Here is a 16,796-nt window from a genome sequence, read left to right on the forward strand (position 1 = left end):
CTGAAATTTTGAATAATGGCCATCTGCAAAAATTTTCCCCCTTGAAAATATCCCACTATACATATCTTAGCTTAAACTTGATTTTGTACTACAATAATATTGCACATACACATTTTGAACACTACGGATTTTAGCAATTTTCTGAGTTGGTATTATTCATGATGTGTGCAATGCCATGCATTGTTCATTGCGTTGATAGACCATCTAAAGTAAACTCTGTGAAATTAAAAGTGGTATAATATTCTTTTTTGGTGAGAAATAGAGAAGCATTGCACAATGGTAAACTATATAGAAACTTTTGAGGAAAGAGGAGTACAATCCTATCTAGATATTTTTCAGCATCATTGCTTGACTGCTCTATTAGGGTATTTGACTAATCCATCAGAGTAGTCTGATCTTTAGTTAGTCACTCTTGGCTGGTCAAGCACATAATCGGGATTCTGCTTCAGCTATTTCTGCTGAGCTCAACTCTGAACATTCTACCCTCTGGCATCTGCCAATCTTCCCCTTAAATATCTCTACAATTATCAAAACATAAGCAGTGACATGCAACAATCTACTTAATGTACTGAACTTCTTACAATCCACAACTTGCGTTAAATTAACTAACTCACTTGAATTCAGTAAGGAGTGGACTGGTAAATATACAGTGACCAGTTGTTAGAATCTCTTTTGCAACATGCACTAAAATACGTTTATAACACAGACCCAGCAGGCAGAGTATCGGAGGTAATGGTAAGATCTATTATTACTTTTTTATGCAAACATGTCTGATTGTGCATGTATACGCATTTAAAAAATTTGTGTCTGTAAGAAAGCTTATTCATACCTTGTACAGTGACAACAGCTGGTTGAGATGTAGCCACCTCTCCTCTATGATTAGTTACTGTACACCAGTATATCCCTGTATCTCTGATATTAGCACTATTAACTGAATAATTTATATTGTTTCCATTTGATAGTTCTTTATTGTCTTTCCTCCACTGATAAGTGATGTTACCCAATCCAAAAGTTACCTCACAGTACAAAGTGAATGGAGAATTTACCATCACAGTTGTGTTCTCAGGATGTCTTGTAATGTGGGGGAGAACTATATGCACAAAAAACACAGCATTACATTTCATAGACACATGTATTATGTATGACATGTAGGTATGTATGTATGTGTGTGTGTGTGTGTGTGTGTGTGTGTGTGTGTGTATGTGGTGGACATTGTCATAATGCCAGGGCACGTGCTGCTGCTGGAGTTCAATGGGTCCTCTGGTTTCCATGTGGCTGTGCCATGCCAGTAAAACAGGTGTGCACTAGCACGACTGACTACTTTTGCTGCTGCTGCTGCTGCTGCCTGTTCTTTCCAATTAGGAAGACCGTGTTACCCGGAGAAGGAAGGAAATATGCATGTATGTATCTACAGTAGAGCAATGAAAACAAATAACAGAACTACAATTCATTATGTAGAGTTTCAGCATAATTATAACTGCAGTAGCATGTTTTGAATCATACTGTTGTCACTACAACATTTGTAGCCAAAATGTAGTGAGTTCCTTTAGTAGCCTTCTTCAGACTTGACCAATGACTTTTTATCTGATCAATATCAGTATTGCCAAGAGATTAGTCAAGCATTACCAATGCCAAACATTTGGCTTGTGATGTTTATTACTTTCTTTTAATTATCTATTGTTAATGGATACAGTTTCTTTTCTTTGGCTGTACAGACGATTCTCTGTATGCATCCTTCTGCTATGCTAATAGTGTATTATTTAATTTGATACTATGTATACTGGTACTTAGCCATGCTGTCCTACGTTTAAAACTTTATTGTCCTAGTTACATTATTTCATTATACTTAACTAAGTGACAAGCTAAGTTTCTATTAAAGTGTGTGATAGAATTGAAACAACGTTGGTTAAAAGAATACGTCTATTATTGTACTACCCTACAACCTACCTATTGTCACCACCTGCCGTAAAGCTCCTACTCACTGTTTTTTAAAGAGAGAAAATTGCAGGTATAGAGTGAGAGAATAGGGTATAAGCATGAAGAGTTATGTTTCCATCAGGGAATTGGACCCACTACATCACAAACAATACAAAAAGATAAGCCATGTGTAAGTTGTATGACTTAGGTGTTTATTACTATGGAATTTACACAGGGAAGTCCAGCAAGTATTGCTCCTCATCCTTGCAATCAATATGCTGTGGATGATGAATGACAGTTGCTAGAAGCTTCACTTAATATTCTTAACATGATGAGCACGTCAATTGGTGCAAAAACTTTAACACATGCGAAACTTGTGAGAATAGTGAGTGACAGCAAAGGAATGCAGATGGAGAGACAGATAGACAGTTTATATAAAAGATTCTTATAACTTGAACAGTATGTATCAGTTACAATAGTCTCTTTACCATTGATCCTTCCTATAGTTGATAAAGTAGTACCATTCTCATTAGTAGCTCCACACTGGTACATTCTACCATCATCATCACGTCTCACATTACTGATTACAAGTGTATTAGAGTTAGCATCATCAATAACAACCTTGTCCTCATCTACTATCAACCAATGATACATTAAATTACGTTGACGTCCATGAGATGTAGCTCTACACTGAAACATTACAGTTTCTCCAACTGTAGTATTGATCAGTTGTTGAGGGTTGAGGGTGATCACTGGTGGAGGAACTGTAGAGATATATGGATAGATGTCATGACATTTGACACAAAATTGCTAAACACATGTGTAGTATATACTACTATGACATTGACACTTGCACATGCACGCATCTTGTATCACTATTGATTTTTATACTAGCACTAGGATTTTAAACAGTATACATGATTGTATTATTGTGATTGTTAATTGACACTTTCTGATAATAGCACAACATGGATAAGCCACATAACACTACTGCACAGTCACAATTTATACTTTTTATTATCACTGCAAACACTATATAAGTCATCTAGAATAAAAGTGTAGTTAGCTTGGAGACAACTGTGAGCTACTTCCTATACAACTAATAAATCTCAAGGCAAACTAAAGTGTAGCACATACAACATTAAAGGATGTATTCCTTACCAAACACTGTCAAAATAGCTCCAGTAGATGTTACAATACCACTGGCATTAGTTGCCATGCAGTATATAGTAGTACCATTCATTGCAAGAGTTGCATTGATTGTCTTTGTAGATGACTCTGTATGTTCTGGTCTAATGTCAGAAAGCATGTCCTTATTAGGAAGGACAGTTATCCAAGTATGACTGGATAAGGTGGTAGTGCAATGAAATGAAACATCACTAAGACCTTCGCCAATCACAACAGTAATGTCACTAGGATTTATAAGTATCTGAGGTAGATTTCCTGCAGGATAGTGAAAGATAGTAACTTTACGAAAATTAATAATCTTCTATAAACATTTATGTACTAGCTTGCCGGTCATGATTGTGCCAATGCATTTGTATAAAACGTAGAAAGCTGATTAGCTAATTTGCTTCTCTATTGTTGTATTGTGGGCCTTGGTGCATTCAAGGGGTAGGTTGGTTGTCACAAACACAAACGCTGTTCAACTACACAGAAATTCAAATTCAACCCATATTTAGCAAGTATTAGAATCAAAATGCATACGGAATTATTAGCGTGAAAATTGTTAGCTAGTTTGATAGATAGAAACGTGATTACTAATGCTATTAAGAATAGTTATGTATCTGCGTGGTTGATGTTTCCAGTCACATTGTGTGTAATGAATACAGTACAAAACAGTGCAGATTTGCAGTGTAGGTGATGTGATGTTAAGCTAAACCATCACACAACATACAATAAGCTACATTTAACATTTCTTTACTTGTTACAATCAACTGAGCTGGATTAGAAGTGTTCATATCATTCCAATGGTTAGTCACAACACATTGATATGTACCACTATCCCCTTCACTGACTGATGAGATGGTAAACACTTTATCAGTAGCACCATCTATGTTAGTTCCATTAATCCTCCACTGGTATTTGAACTGATCTGATCTGTAGCCATCTGTTTCACATGTGAATTGTACAACTTCAGTAACTTCTACTGACTGTAGAGCTGGACTAACTGATGCACTGATCAAACCTACAGTTTAATGTGCACAACAGATTGGGAATGAAGTAGGTATTTATAAAGAATGCCACACACTAAAATGCCATTATCAACCATTTGAAAGGTACTACGAACCCAGTATCTTTAAAGAAACAGTCTATGTGGCAGAAGTAAATAGCTACGGCAGTACATGCATGTGGCACCCACATTAATATGTACATACACAACATGCAATACACACACACACACACACACACACACACACACACACACACACACACAAATTTTCCTTGTTGCATCACTTCATATGACAAATTCCACCCAATGATGTAATGTTTATATATAGCAACTTTAAAGCAGAAGAAGTTCCCATAAAGGGCAGGGCAGACAGTAAGCTGCATACCAATGGTAATTATGACTACCCTCAAGACAGACACACCCATTTATGGCTTTTATGTGGTCACCTGTCAATGACCTAACAATAGGAAGTGTATTCATTGCATAGCACAAATACTGAACCTTTATCTGTTTACATAGCACACTTCTGCTACTTATGCTATTAACAGCCCATAATTATGAATGTGCAACATCAAATGAAAAACATAGTTACAGTTACACCCTTAGACAGAAAGACTGAATACATAGTATACCTCACCTGTCACAAGTATGGTCGCCATTGCTGATGTCACTGTCCCTGCAGTATTAGTGGCTATGCATTGGTAGGTGCCTTCATGTTGTTTGGATATGTTACGAACCAACAATTGGCTGGTATTAGATCTACTAGAAATAGTCACGTCTTCTGGAGTAGTGGATACATTTAATCCATCTCTTTGCCAGTATATCGTAACTCTTTCACCAGTTACTGAGCAAAGCAGTGTCAATGATTCTATGCCAGTTTGTATTAAAATGTTTTGGCTGTTAGGAGACTCCACGATTGTTGGCAGAGCTACAACTATATGCTACATATACACACATCACAAAAATAAGAAATACCTGGAGGAGGCAGGATGGGTGTAGGAGTAGAGGCCATTGGAGGTCTTGATGAGACACTAAGAGTGCTAGATGTCGAACCTATTTCAGAGAGCAAATCAGTTTGACCTATTAGCCATGCCTTGGGGTGGCTATGTATTTTAAAAAGTTCAAATAGTGCAACACTACATACTATACACATACGCAGCACCTGTAAGCTTGGTACCACTGTAGGGGGATCTGTTTTATCTCTGATTTAGGTATGACAAGTTAAAACGCTACGTAAACTTTCTAGGATAGAGACTTGATGCTAGAGGCAATGTTGTAATTGAGTACTTTACAATGCACACAAGTCTAAATATAGAATCTGTCCTTTGATGTGTTTATATGTGTGCATGGGATGTAGCTAGTGTCAGCATATGCTGAAGTCTTCATTGAAGATGTTTTTGTCATCTTTGAAAAAAATGCTGGGGGAATCTAATAAAAGAATGCTGTTTACCAGGTGTCTCTCTTGGCATACCATATTTGGTCAGCTTTAATGATTTGTGTGCCCATCAGTGGTTAATGTGTATTAAATGTGATTACTGGTAATAATTACACTGTCTGAACATACACTGCCAGCCTAGCACATTCTCTTCCTACAACAATAAACATCACTTATGGGCTGGCTATTGTACATGCCACATCTATTGGTCACCATCTAAACTATTGTGTCAACCAGTGTTGAAATAACAACTTTTTGTTTTAGGTAATTCCCAAGTTTATTCCCTTACCTCATTGGTTCATGCATGTGTTTCCCTTGTGCCAAAACTGTGTCATAATTTAGCATAATAGTTGTACACAATAGATTAAATATGTTTCAGAGCAACTCTCTCCATTAGTTCCTTTGTTTTGTACACATATTGTAATGCAGAGATATTTTCACTAAAGTAAATTTTATGAATAGAAGAATTCTAGTTAACTATTAGATTTTCACAAGGAAACAGTGAGCTTCCTGTGTCATGAAAATATATTATATAGATTTGCTCTTTTATTGTAAAAGGATATAGGCTATTGTATAGCACAAATGTTTATGAATTTGATGATTCACTTGTAGCTTGTAAAAACCTTCCCTCATAAAATTAACATCTTTGGTATATTTATGTAAACATTGTGGAGTATTTTGTCAAAATTTTCCTGTGTCAAATATATTTGTGCTATTTGGCAGATTAGGCTAACATATTTGTGACTGGCTGAGCGAAAACCAACTGTTTTTGCATGTGCTAATGTATTGAAATAAATTGGGTAAAAATATGCATAAAAATTATGCACATTTCAATTGCTTTGATATATGCACTAAAACCTATATATTATGCCATCGGATTTGCGAGAGTAAGAAAATCTTTATTCCATGATAAGTTATGAAAGCTTATTATTTTACAGTGTGGTAGAACCGGACCATCATTTCTTTGCTGGAATGGCCTTCTTCAGAGGAGTACAGTGCATTGAAAGAACAATATACCTTGATGGATTTCCAGTTCATGGTGAACAGATTGAGCCAAGTCCCGTCTTTGTAGCTTGTGAGTTATGATTGATTAAATAAGCACCTGTAATATTGCTGGTGTATATGAATCATTGTTTCAACTGTCTAGCGCTATATAAGAGGCTGAAACGTTGGCTGTCTACTATATATCACCAGGAGCTCATCGAGTCCGTAGGACGAGGGAGCATGTAACTCCGTAAACGGCGAAATTCAAACATGGCGTCGCAATTTATTAATAGTAATTTAAACAATAACCGTATAAGGATAAACACATACCGCGCATGCTCGCTAAACCTATTACTACTGGCACAATAGTTATACTGTAGTCTTCTTGCTCCAGCAGTGAGCGATGAAACTTGATTCCGTCAGTGTTTACTGCAGATAATCTGTGCTGCCGCCGTGGACTGATAGCCGGCCCACTTACATTATGCGGTAAGCAAGAATGTTTCCTAGCAGTCTCCAAAACATCTTGTCACTATTTCACTCCGTTAGTTAAGCCTTTTCCTCGACGTTTCCTTCCTTGCCATTCCTTTCTTTCACGAATTAATCCAGGCGCTGCATATTTGTGGCATGATTATTACATAATTCTTTACCCTTCGATACAACCTTTACTATATAAGGAATATACTATGTTAAGAAAAGTCCGCCATGTTTGAATTTTGCTGTTTACGTTGTGAGTATGCGGAGTTACATGCTCCCTCGTCCTACGGACTCGATGAGCTCCTGATATCACAGAGAAGCAATAAAATGGAATTCAAGGAATGTGCAAAAACGACCAGTTTTTGCTCAGCCGGTCACATTTTATAATCCATGCAAATATTATTAATTTAGCTACCTATTATCACTATAACCAAGAGTCTTGCTATAACTCTACATTGATCAACTTGTAAAAATGAGGACAGTAACAAACCATATCACTAAAAATAATATATGCTTAATTCAGCTATTGTATGCATGTGTGGTTATTAGTCTATATAGTTAGTGATTATACCTCAGTATGACCTGGCTATTATCATAGTGGAGATCAGGTTACAAGTGTAACTAATAGGTGACTTGTTCAAACAAGCCAACACTAAAAGCCCACAAAAATGTCATTTATGCATGAATTGATCTACCACATAGCAAGCTACTTGATTAGGCAGAACTATGCCTGCATTCTGCAATAATTGCTCAACTGATTAGATATTGATGTATTTACCATAGCTATTAGAGCCTACGGTTATGTAGGCTCTAATATTCAGATTTGCTTTGCTTACCTACTAAACTTGTGGTAGTCATTACAGTAGTTGAACTATGGCTAGTTGTTGTTGCAGTTGATGTAGAAGATATCACACTAGAACTACTGGGCGTTGGATCTGCATATATAGTTAGCCATTAACATGCCGAGCAGTTGTACAATGTGCAGACTCTTACTTGGTGTTTGCTCTATCTTAATGGTGACGCTCTCTGTAACCTTCTGACCTCCGACACAGCAGTATACGCCCTCCCATCGCTTCGAAAGGCTCGGTATCACCAATGTTGCGCCGTTTCTGTTTTGCAATTCGATGTGGTGAGCTCTGTTACGATTTCGGTTATTTTTTTTCGGAACCTTGCTACCATCCTCAAACTGCCAGTAAACCTCAGTATCTTCATTGTTACCCCTGCTGCAGAAACATCTGCTTTCTACGTATTCTCCAGCAGCGACCACGAAATTATTTTGATCCGGCTGCAAAGTGAGCCTCTTGCAGCCTTGCACCTGGAACACTGACGAAAGATGTGCCCATCAGAGTAATGCCAATTGCAAGGTATACTTACCATTACTAACGACAAAAAAGTGAAGCAAAATGAGTAAAAACATTGTCTACTTCGATCTTTTCTCGGATGCAGGTGTAAATGAGCATTTGAAGTACTGAAAATTACTCGTGATTAATGACATCATTACCCAAACAAGTTATTACAGTTGCTTGTGGCAGCAGTTAGCAGCTGCATTGCTGCAAGTAGTTGTTTTTCTCAGGCCACAAACCACTTAGCCACGCTCAAATTCTCACTATAAACAACAATGTAAATGTATTATGACATTGTACAAAATGGTGTTTTGTTTGTTTTGTCTCTACTTGTGTATGGTAGTGCATACGAACATGACTAAGGCCTAAATATTACAAAACAGAACGGCTAAATAATGGTCACAGTTTCGCTCCGTGTCAGCGGCCAGAGAAGTTATCATATAACTCAAACCGAGTCATATACTCCAGCAGGGTTTTATGAATAAATTCGTATTGCTCCTGTAATGTAGAACAGAGTAAATCAGACAATAGTAATCACTAATGGATACTTACAAGGGTTTGAACCATTCCTGCTCGTTGGATGCGGATGGTTTTGATGGTGTGGAACACATCTACCATCTGCTCTGTCTTGAAGCGCTCAAGGCTAGCAGCTAAGGCACAGAAAGTTCCTGAACGGCCGATACCATCACTACACATGAAAAAGCATCAATAAAATAAGAGTTAAAATTTTCATCTGTTTCTTACTTGCAGTGGACGGTGATAGGACCATTTCCAGTTTTACGCTGCACACGTTCCATCGCTTCAAGCAAATCAATGACTGAGGCAGGATTGTTAGGGCAAGATGCCAGTGGCCACTGCTGGAAGTGGAACTGGGTGATGGTTCTTGTGTCTGAAGGCTATAACAAAACAATATGCCAATTAAGCGAATAAATCTTATGCATCAAGCAAAACAAACACATCACCAAAAACATTTACCGTACACTTGTACATGCTGCAGCTCTTCTCACAAAGCTTACATGTATGTGAATAATACATTCACCCCAAATATATGCTTGAGCAATTCTCTACTGATCACATATTTCCGTATAAAGATAAACGTATGCCACATCAGCAAACAATTTATTTACGTCATTATTATTGCAGGTGGAACGGATGCCATTTTTGTCAGCAATAAACCTCAAAACCAAGTATGAGGTCTTGTCCATTAGTGACACCAACACAAAGGGAACTCCTACATGGAAAAACAACTTACGTTGCTGGTTACTGAAATTCTGATGGTCCGTTTAATGTACTCTTGTCGTGGGACGTCCTCGCTAATTGTCTCAATGGTGCATACACCAAAAGTCAGTGTCATACCAAGGTCAGGCCAGTATTGGCAACACATCTCCTAATATGGAATAGCCAAAATTACTCAGTGAAACTTTTTGTAATAACACATACTCTTCCGTTCTCCTGTAGTTCTGTTAACATTATGATAGCATAAGATTTGTGCTCCCAGATCATACGCCAGAAATCGCTGATGGTCTCTTTCATGGGACCTTGTGTGCAGATGAAAGCATTTCGGTGACGGTAACCCTAATAAAACAAATTTTAATCACATGTAAAGACACAGCTGAGTTACTGCTTACATCTAGGAAGCAAGCATTGATGTAATCTGGTTGGTCATGATCAGTGGATAACACCACCCTGTCAGCATCAGCTACACAAAGAATGGAAGCATAGCACCATATGCACTGTATGTAAGAGAGTCTGTACTCACAAGGTAAAAGATTGGGGAAACGATTCTTGCGCATGTTGTCTGGTAGTCGAGCAACACTACAATCAAAACTATCCTCAGGTGGACAAGACTTTTTCAAGTTCTACACAAAACATGTTGTGGTCAACTACTGTTAATATTAACTTTTTGTATATACCTCAAACTGAGTCTCAAACCCTGTCTTGTTTGTTTTAGGATTAATCTTTGCTAACTCTGACACTTTCTCTTTAGCATCTTTCACTGGAGCAGCAATGGATGTGTCTCCACACATTATGGCCTCCAGTATAGCATCATGAAGAAATCCATATTGTGCCTAAGATTGCAACAAATTAGTACAAAGATGCAGTGTCACTAGATAATATCTTAAAAGCTAACCTGGGTCTGCACCATATAATTTCTGCAGTGGCGAAGTTGGCGGACATTGTTGAATATGTCAAGTGTTCCTTCATGCTTAATCCTCTGTAGTTGAGTATCAATAGTAATGAAGGTACCAGTCCTACCGACACCAGCACTACAGTGGACCACCATAGGACCATGTGACCTGCGATTATGGAATTTATCAATTCTCTGCTGGTAAGCAAGCAAGGCTGTTCCATATTTTGGGACACCATGATCTGGCCACACAGTGAAATGGAATTGTCGTACTTCCCTCATCTCGGTATTAGCATCTCCTGATTTTGCAATCTGTATGTGTACATTGAATACAAATGCATGAGAATCTTAGAGCTGAATTTAGCGTACCGGTTGAAGGCTGAATATCCTGATGCTGTATTCAGCTAAGTTCTCAACATCACGTAGTGTAACTTGGAAGTTGCCATACATGGCAGAGCCATAAGATGGCCAATACTGATGGCATTTGACCTAAAAGAAATTATGTTAATTGTAACTATATCAACTTAAGTACACAACACAATCACTGTACTGCAAGTAGAACAATTATAATAATAAACATGTAGGTGTTCTAAAATGTTATTGTAGGGATCTAATAAAACAGCACTTCCAACAAGGCTTTCATCTGCACTTGAGTCATAACACTGCACATCAAACCTCTACTTAGCTTCTTAACAATGTGATGGATTTGGGTAAATTATATATGGTGGAAAATGAGAACCATGTGATCCCTACTATTTAGTGTTGCACCGATATACATTTTTTCACATTTACCCATATCGATTATTCGCCTATTCCTGTAACCAATATGCTGATATTTACCAATATTCTTCAATTCTTCAGAACAAGCAGAAAATCACCAAAAGTTTATGTGTATAAACTGCATTTGTAATGATAATGTAATCAATGTAATTAATTGCGTGGGAGACCGACTTTTACAATGTTTTCTATAGTTTTCCACTAACCCCTTTCATGGAAAAAGGAAGCCAAGTAGTTATGTGTTTCTAGTGGGACTCCAGACCCTTTGTGAAGAGTGATCAACTAAGTGCGTGCGGCAGACAAATATACACAGCCTACTATATAGCCTTGCAGCCATACTTGTGCAAACAAACAAGCCAAAACAGTTACAGCAAACCACTTACTGCTACATTCACCACCTTCTTTACTTTCACCTGTTCATTGCCGTCATTAACGATTGATTGTGGGTTTCGGTTAATCGGCAAATTATTTCTGCTTTGTAGCCTCCCTTACAAAAGCTTTATGTTGTTGCAGGCCTAATACAGGCATCTATGTGCTGCTTTTTGAAATGTAAACTGCCTGGTACAGGCAGTAAGATGGTTACAGGCCTGCTAAAGCTGTTATTCTAATATGACTATGGGCCCATATGGATCACCTAAATGTGCCACAAGCCTGTAGTAAACACTTACACATTTAATAAAATAGGTTACAAGCCTGTAACAGTCTTTTTCTCTCATGAACACAAATGTCAGTCCTGTGTGACTATCCAATATCATGAATCTCCTATAATAAGTAATATAATTGTATGTTAGCAGGCCTGTAACATGTGTGTATTGTAAACTGGTAATGAGTCTGTGAAGTCAAGAACTGTGGCAGGCCTGTGGAAAATGGGTTCAGGTCCGATACAGGCCTGTTGCATCTCAATCCCACAATGAAACATAACACTTGTCTGTAACGTTATAAATACAAATTGAAACCCTTATTAAATAGGAAGCTGGGGTAGTGCATGAGTCAGCATGGTGTATGTGTTAACTGTATACTGTACAGGGATATTGGAAACATGCTAAGTGGGCCATTAGTGACACTATAATATGGTAACCAGTGTAAACAATAGTCACCATAGCAACCAGAGTACATGTATATACCAGTCCTGTAAGAAATTATTTTGCAGGATGGATTTATCATGCATCTAACAATGCAGTCCTGTTACATGCCTGACAAATACCATAATATTATTGTGACAGTATGTGATTTGTCTTGCTGCAGGCCTGTCTGACAATACTGTCACAGGCTTACTTCACTCCTAAATATTAGCAGGTGGGCTTTTCACAAACCTGTGACTGGCATGTATTCTCATTATAAGTACCTCTGCTTTATAGGCCTGTGCCAGGCCATTTACAGTAATGTTTTATTATAAGGGCGATACCGATACTTGTAAAATTAGCTAATATCAGCTGTTACCAATAATTCAACTGATTATTGGTGCAACACTACTACTATTATGTACTTAACAATAGTTGATTTTGATATACCCTGTCATCTTCTTTCAAGTTGGTCAACATTACAATTGTGGTTGACTCATTCTCCCAAACCATCCGCCAGAAATCTCCATAACTTGATGGAATTGGTCCTTGGGTAGCAATATAAGCATTTTTCTGATTGTAACCCTAAACAAAATAATAGCAAAGTTAATTTCAAACACACTAAAACTCTACCACTGTACACACTTACCGGTATGACTGAGGCATTCACATAGTCACTTCCAGACATATTGTCCAGTATACTTAGTATTAACCTGCTATGGTCATCTATATAAATTACAATGGTGTTAAAGAAGTACTATATATTGCTTGTGTAACATACATGGAATTATGTTGATGTAACGGTTCTTGTTTTTATTGGCAATTACTTTAGCATTGTACTGAGTGAACTCCCATTCAGCCATATCCAGTGATTCATACTCCATCTTGAAGCCTTCCTCCATGTCAGAACGAAGCAATGCCATGTGCTGAGCAAAGTCATCTCTTTTGATCACTTTGTGATCGGGATCAGCTACAAACACAATCACACAAATATTTTATAAAGGCACAGTGTAATAAAGATAGCTGGTAAGATTTTTAACAAGTGATAATACTTAGTAGAAAGAGTTTTGATCTACAATATTGTGAAAAGTTAGTTAAGGCGAGTTTGACATCTCTAATGTTACTGCATGACTTACAAAGTTGGATACTTATCGTACACATTAGCCAAATATTGAGTGCATACGCTTACGATAAACTGATACAGGTTGTATGACAGTCACTGATATCATTTGCTGGCTAGTACTAATACTGTTAGTAGCGGTCACCGTATACTCTCCCTGATCACTAGGTTCAGTGTGCATTATATAGAGTGATCCATCAGACATCAATGGGTGGTTAACTGGAGCTCCATCCTTGGTCCACTCTATCTCAGGAGTGGGATTACCAGTGGTCTCAATAAACAATGTGGTGGGTTGGTTAACTGATGTGATAACTTCAACAGTTGGGGTGGTGATCACAGGTGCTACAGAGCAAAGTAAAACTTTATATAACACTGTCACCATTTAACGGGAAAATTATTTGGTTTTGTTAATCCACTCACTAAATTCTAAGTAATGACTTGACAGCATAAAACGACAGTTTTGATTTTTATCATGCAAAATCTATACCGTAAAGTCGGATTGTTAAGCGCATGCGCATATAAGGGAGAAAACTTTTTGTAAAAATCATACTATCTGTTAGACGCATACGCCTAATAAATAATTGTGGTGAGTATAACACGGAATCACCACGTTGTGAGTAGTTAATAGTCACCACGCCAGTGTGTAAGAATATTTGACTCCACTTCTGGGTGAAATCCTTCGTGATAAACAAGATTATCACTATCCAGATGGCTGATTTGCTGTATACATGGCGAAGCAAGACCTCAAGGGAGACGTAAGCGCTTGAAGAGACATTCATTTTTCAGTACTCTCAGCTTTTCTTGATGTTTCTTGCTTTGTGTAGCTTTATTGTCGCATTTGCCCATGTGTGCTTATCATTCATGGTTAATTAAAAGAAATGTATATGCGCTTAACAAATAATACGCGCTTAACAGATGCATGAGCTTAACAACTCGACTCTACAGTATACAATCAAGCTTATAACTCTACTAAACAAAAACTGTGCTGTCACCATGGAGTGTGTGTGTTCATTATACTAACCAGTGTTACGAGCTACTGGAGATGTTGGTGATCTCTGCTTTTGCATTTCAATAGACTCAGAATTTTCAAGTTGAGTCGCACTGGTTTTTTTGCCACGTCGACGGGTACTACAGAAAGCAGATTGCATCTCCAGTTATATTTTAAAGCTGACAAAACAATGAAGATAAAATGATGTAGTTTGACAAACTCAAGGAGAAGTGCACATTAATACACAAGGACAGCACACTCACATTATAGCTAACACAATCAGAATTATCAGTACAATTAATAGGATAACAGCTACAGCAGCAATTGCTCCAATGACTGCACCAGCACCACTACTATCACTAGAACTTGATCTTGATATGGTGAACAATGGAGACGTTTCACTGTTGGTTGACAATCTCTGGAAAATCAGTGTACACAATATCAGTTGACTACAATACATAACACAACATACCGGCCCAATAGTGTAAGCACGCACAAAATAACGATACAATCCAACAGGTAATGGTACATTTTTGTATGTTACTCCTTCAAACATAGTTGTCCTGTTAGAACTCAACTGGTATGGATTAACAGGATTATATTGATCAGGTAATAAGACTGCTGCAACATAGTGTTGTCCAGGACCATTGTATGGTCTCAGTTGATCATCTCTAATAGAATCAGGTACTTGATTATCAGTTACAGTGGCATTGATAACCACAATGAAGTAGTGACTGGAGAACAGAACAAACACATTTAAACATAACCACAATACAACACTAGCATTATTCACCTTATTGGTCCATCCCTTCCACTAAATTGAGGAATCTCTACATCGATTGGACCACTTTCTGTGGACCCAATACTTCTTGAATATTTAGCTTCACTATCAATGATACTTTCTTGTATAGGCTCTGTATGTACATAGTAAACACAATTATAGAAATACATTTAACATGCCTTTCAGAGGTAGCTACTCTCTTGCCAGTCAAGCTTATGTTAATCATTGTGTGGAAATAATAATAAGAGTTTAACATTGAAAATAATAGCTGGCATATAAATGGGTTGCATAACATTTTTCAAGGTCCACCGAAATGGTAAAATACACTTTGGTTATCATCAATCCTTGCTACTAGTGGGATAGGTTGGTACACATGATTTAGTCAGATTTTGTTTTGCTTAGTAGGAATAATACATAAAAGTATATTGTGGCTAGTCAATTGTATTGCATCATATCACATCAAAAATGCATGAGGTGCCATAAAGTGACAGAAGTGTCCATGTACAGCTAGATTCAATTAAGTTTCGTGTCATATCTAACATAATGACTTGAAACACGATAAGAACTAGTACTGGAGCCAGTTACAAGCCTACGGGAGATAATCAATTTATGCTGGTCTTGTGGTGAAGAATGCCTGTAAAAAGGGACTGTAAATCAGCAGTACAGCAGTCGAAGCAAGTCCAAGTTCATTTCTTGGTTACTTTTGCATACACTTAAGGGTCCAATATAGCAGATGGAAACGTGAAGAAAACAATTGCGATGGCACTACTGGCAAGATAGTGTCTCAGGAAAGTGTAACAGTGATACCATTGTTTGTTTCATGGTACTGCTAACCCAGCTTTGTAAACAAACTGAACTAATTTTACTTCAGAGAAGTGTAATGAAGCATGAGCTAGATAACAGAGAAGTAATACAATGCAATTTGAGGAATGAGCAAAAATGGCTGGTTTTTACTCAGTGGGTCATATTTTAGTGGACCTTTAATCTACAGAGGTAACTAAGCACGAATAGCTGCTACAGCTTATTATCAGAAAGGCTGCAGGTTCGAGGCTTCCCAGGTCCAGTCATGGATTTTTTCTCCTTTCTCCACCTTTTTAAACACAATTTCTGTAACAACTTTAAAACAGGCTGTAGGACCAGGTGTCCTACAGACCTTCAGTACTTGTGCTGTAAAGCCTTAATAAGTAAAATAAATCAGAAAGTAGGAGAAACAATTATGTTAACCAGTGGAGAAAGATGCACTTTTGGCAATAAAATTTGAAGTAGTATTGTTCCAGTTCTCAGTACTGGAACTAAAATAATTCCAATTCTAGCCCTTTTTATTCCAGTTCTAGAACTGGAACTGGAACTGGAACTATAACTATAATTTTGCTTCCTCAAAACTGGAACTAGAACTAGAACTACAAAGAAATTTTATCAAGTACTGGAACTAAGTATAGGTTAGGAACCTAGACCGAGGCTCTTCGTGGCTTCTAAAACACGAAGAGCCGAGGGCGTGGTTCCTAACCGACTTAGAAAATGCGGGCGCTATATATATCGCTATGTAGGTGGAACCATTGTGGGATTGAGTTATATGTTGTTTCAAAATCGTCACCGTGTTAAAACAAGTCATGCG

The 16,796-nt window shown here is 37.6% G+C and overlaps 2 protein-coding genes across 4 annotated transcripts in view; both read right to left on the reverse strand.

The window, feature by feature from the left end:
- LOC136255749 (receptor-type tyrosine-protein phosphatase S-like) overlaps positions 1–8,462 on the reverse strand; it is a 36,514-nt gene extending 28,052 nt beyond the window's left edge. For 2 of the 3 annotated variants that reach the window (XM_066048626.1, XM_066048624.1), the window contains exons 1-9: positions 8,358–8,462; positions 7,977–8,306; positions 7,820–7,918; positions 5,066–5,143; positions 4,728–5,024; positions 3,842–4,105; positions 3,079–3,360; positions 2,406–2,681; positions 830–1,090 (exon numbers count right to left, since the gene is read on the reverse strand). In XM_066048626.1, coding sequence (XP_065904698.1) covers positions 830–1,090; positions 2,406–2,681; positions 3,079–3,360; positions 3,842–4,105; positions 4,728–5,024; positions 5,066–5,143; positions 7,820–7,918; positions 7,977–8,306; positions 8,358–8,400 — 1,930 coding nt within the window. In that variant the 5' untranslated portion in view covers positions 8,401–8,462. The remainder of the gene's footprint in view (positions 1–829; positions 1,091–2,405; positions 2,682–3,078; positions 3,361–3,841; positions 4,106–4,727; positions 5,025–5,065; positions 5,144–7,819; positions 7,919–7,976; positions 8,307–8,357) is intronic. The other variant, XM_066048625.1, reaches the window with a different exon arrangement.
- Positions 8,463–8,578: 116 nt separating this feature from the next.
- Positions 8,579–16,796, reverse strand: part of LOC136255751 (tyrosine-protein phosphatase Lar-like) — a 156,839-nt gene continuing 148,621 nt past the window's right edge. Inside the window, exons 34-51 of the mRNA XM_066048627.1 lie at positions 15,194–15,314; positions 14,873–15,134; positions 14,664–14,818; positions 14,434–14,540; positions 13,482–13,754; positions 13,074–13,262; positions 12,942–13,018; positions 12,743–12,877; positions 10,824–10,943; positions 10,458–10,766; positions 10,240–10,395; positions 10,086–10,185; positions 9,955–10,025; positions 9,767–9,901; positions 9,579–9,713; positions 9,071–9,222; positions 8,879–9,014; positions 8,579–8,824 (exon numbers count right to left, since the gene is read on the reverse strand). Coding sequence (XP_065904699.1) covers positions 8,744–8,824; positions 8,879–9,014; positions 9,071–9,222; positions 9,579–9,713; positions 9,767–9,901; positions 9,955–10,025; positions 10,086–10,185; positions 10,240–10,395; positions 10,458–10,766; positions 10,824–10,943; positions 12,743–12,877; positions 12,942–13,018; positions 13,074–13,262; positions 13,482–13,754; positions 14,434–14,540; positions 14,664–14,818; positions 14,873–15,134; positions 15,194–15,314 — 2,714 coding nt within the window. The 3' untranslated portion in view covers positions 8,579–8,743. The remainder of the gene's footprint in view (positions 8,825–8,878; positions 9,015–9,070; positions 9,223–9,578; positions 9,714–9,766; positions 9,902–9,954; positions 10,026–10,085; positions 10,186–10,239; positions 10,396–10,457; positions 10,767–10,823; positions 10,944–12,742; positions 12,878–12,941; positions 13,019–13,073; positions 13,263–13,481; positions 13,755–14,433; positions 14,541–14,663; positions 14,819–14,872; positions 15,135–15,193; positions 15,315–16,796) is intronic.

The sequence above is a fragment of the Dysidea avara genome, chromosome 5 (assembly GCF_963678975.1).
Source record: "Dysidea avara chromosome 5, odDysAvar1.4, whole genome shotgun sequence".
NCBI lineage: Eukaryota > Metazoa > Porifera > Demospongiae > Dictyoceratida > Dysideidae > Dysidea > Dysidea avara.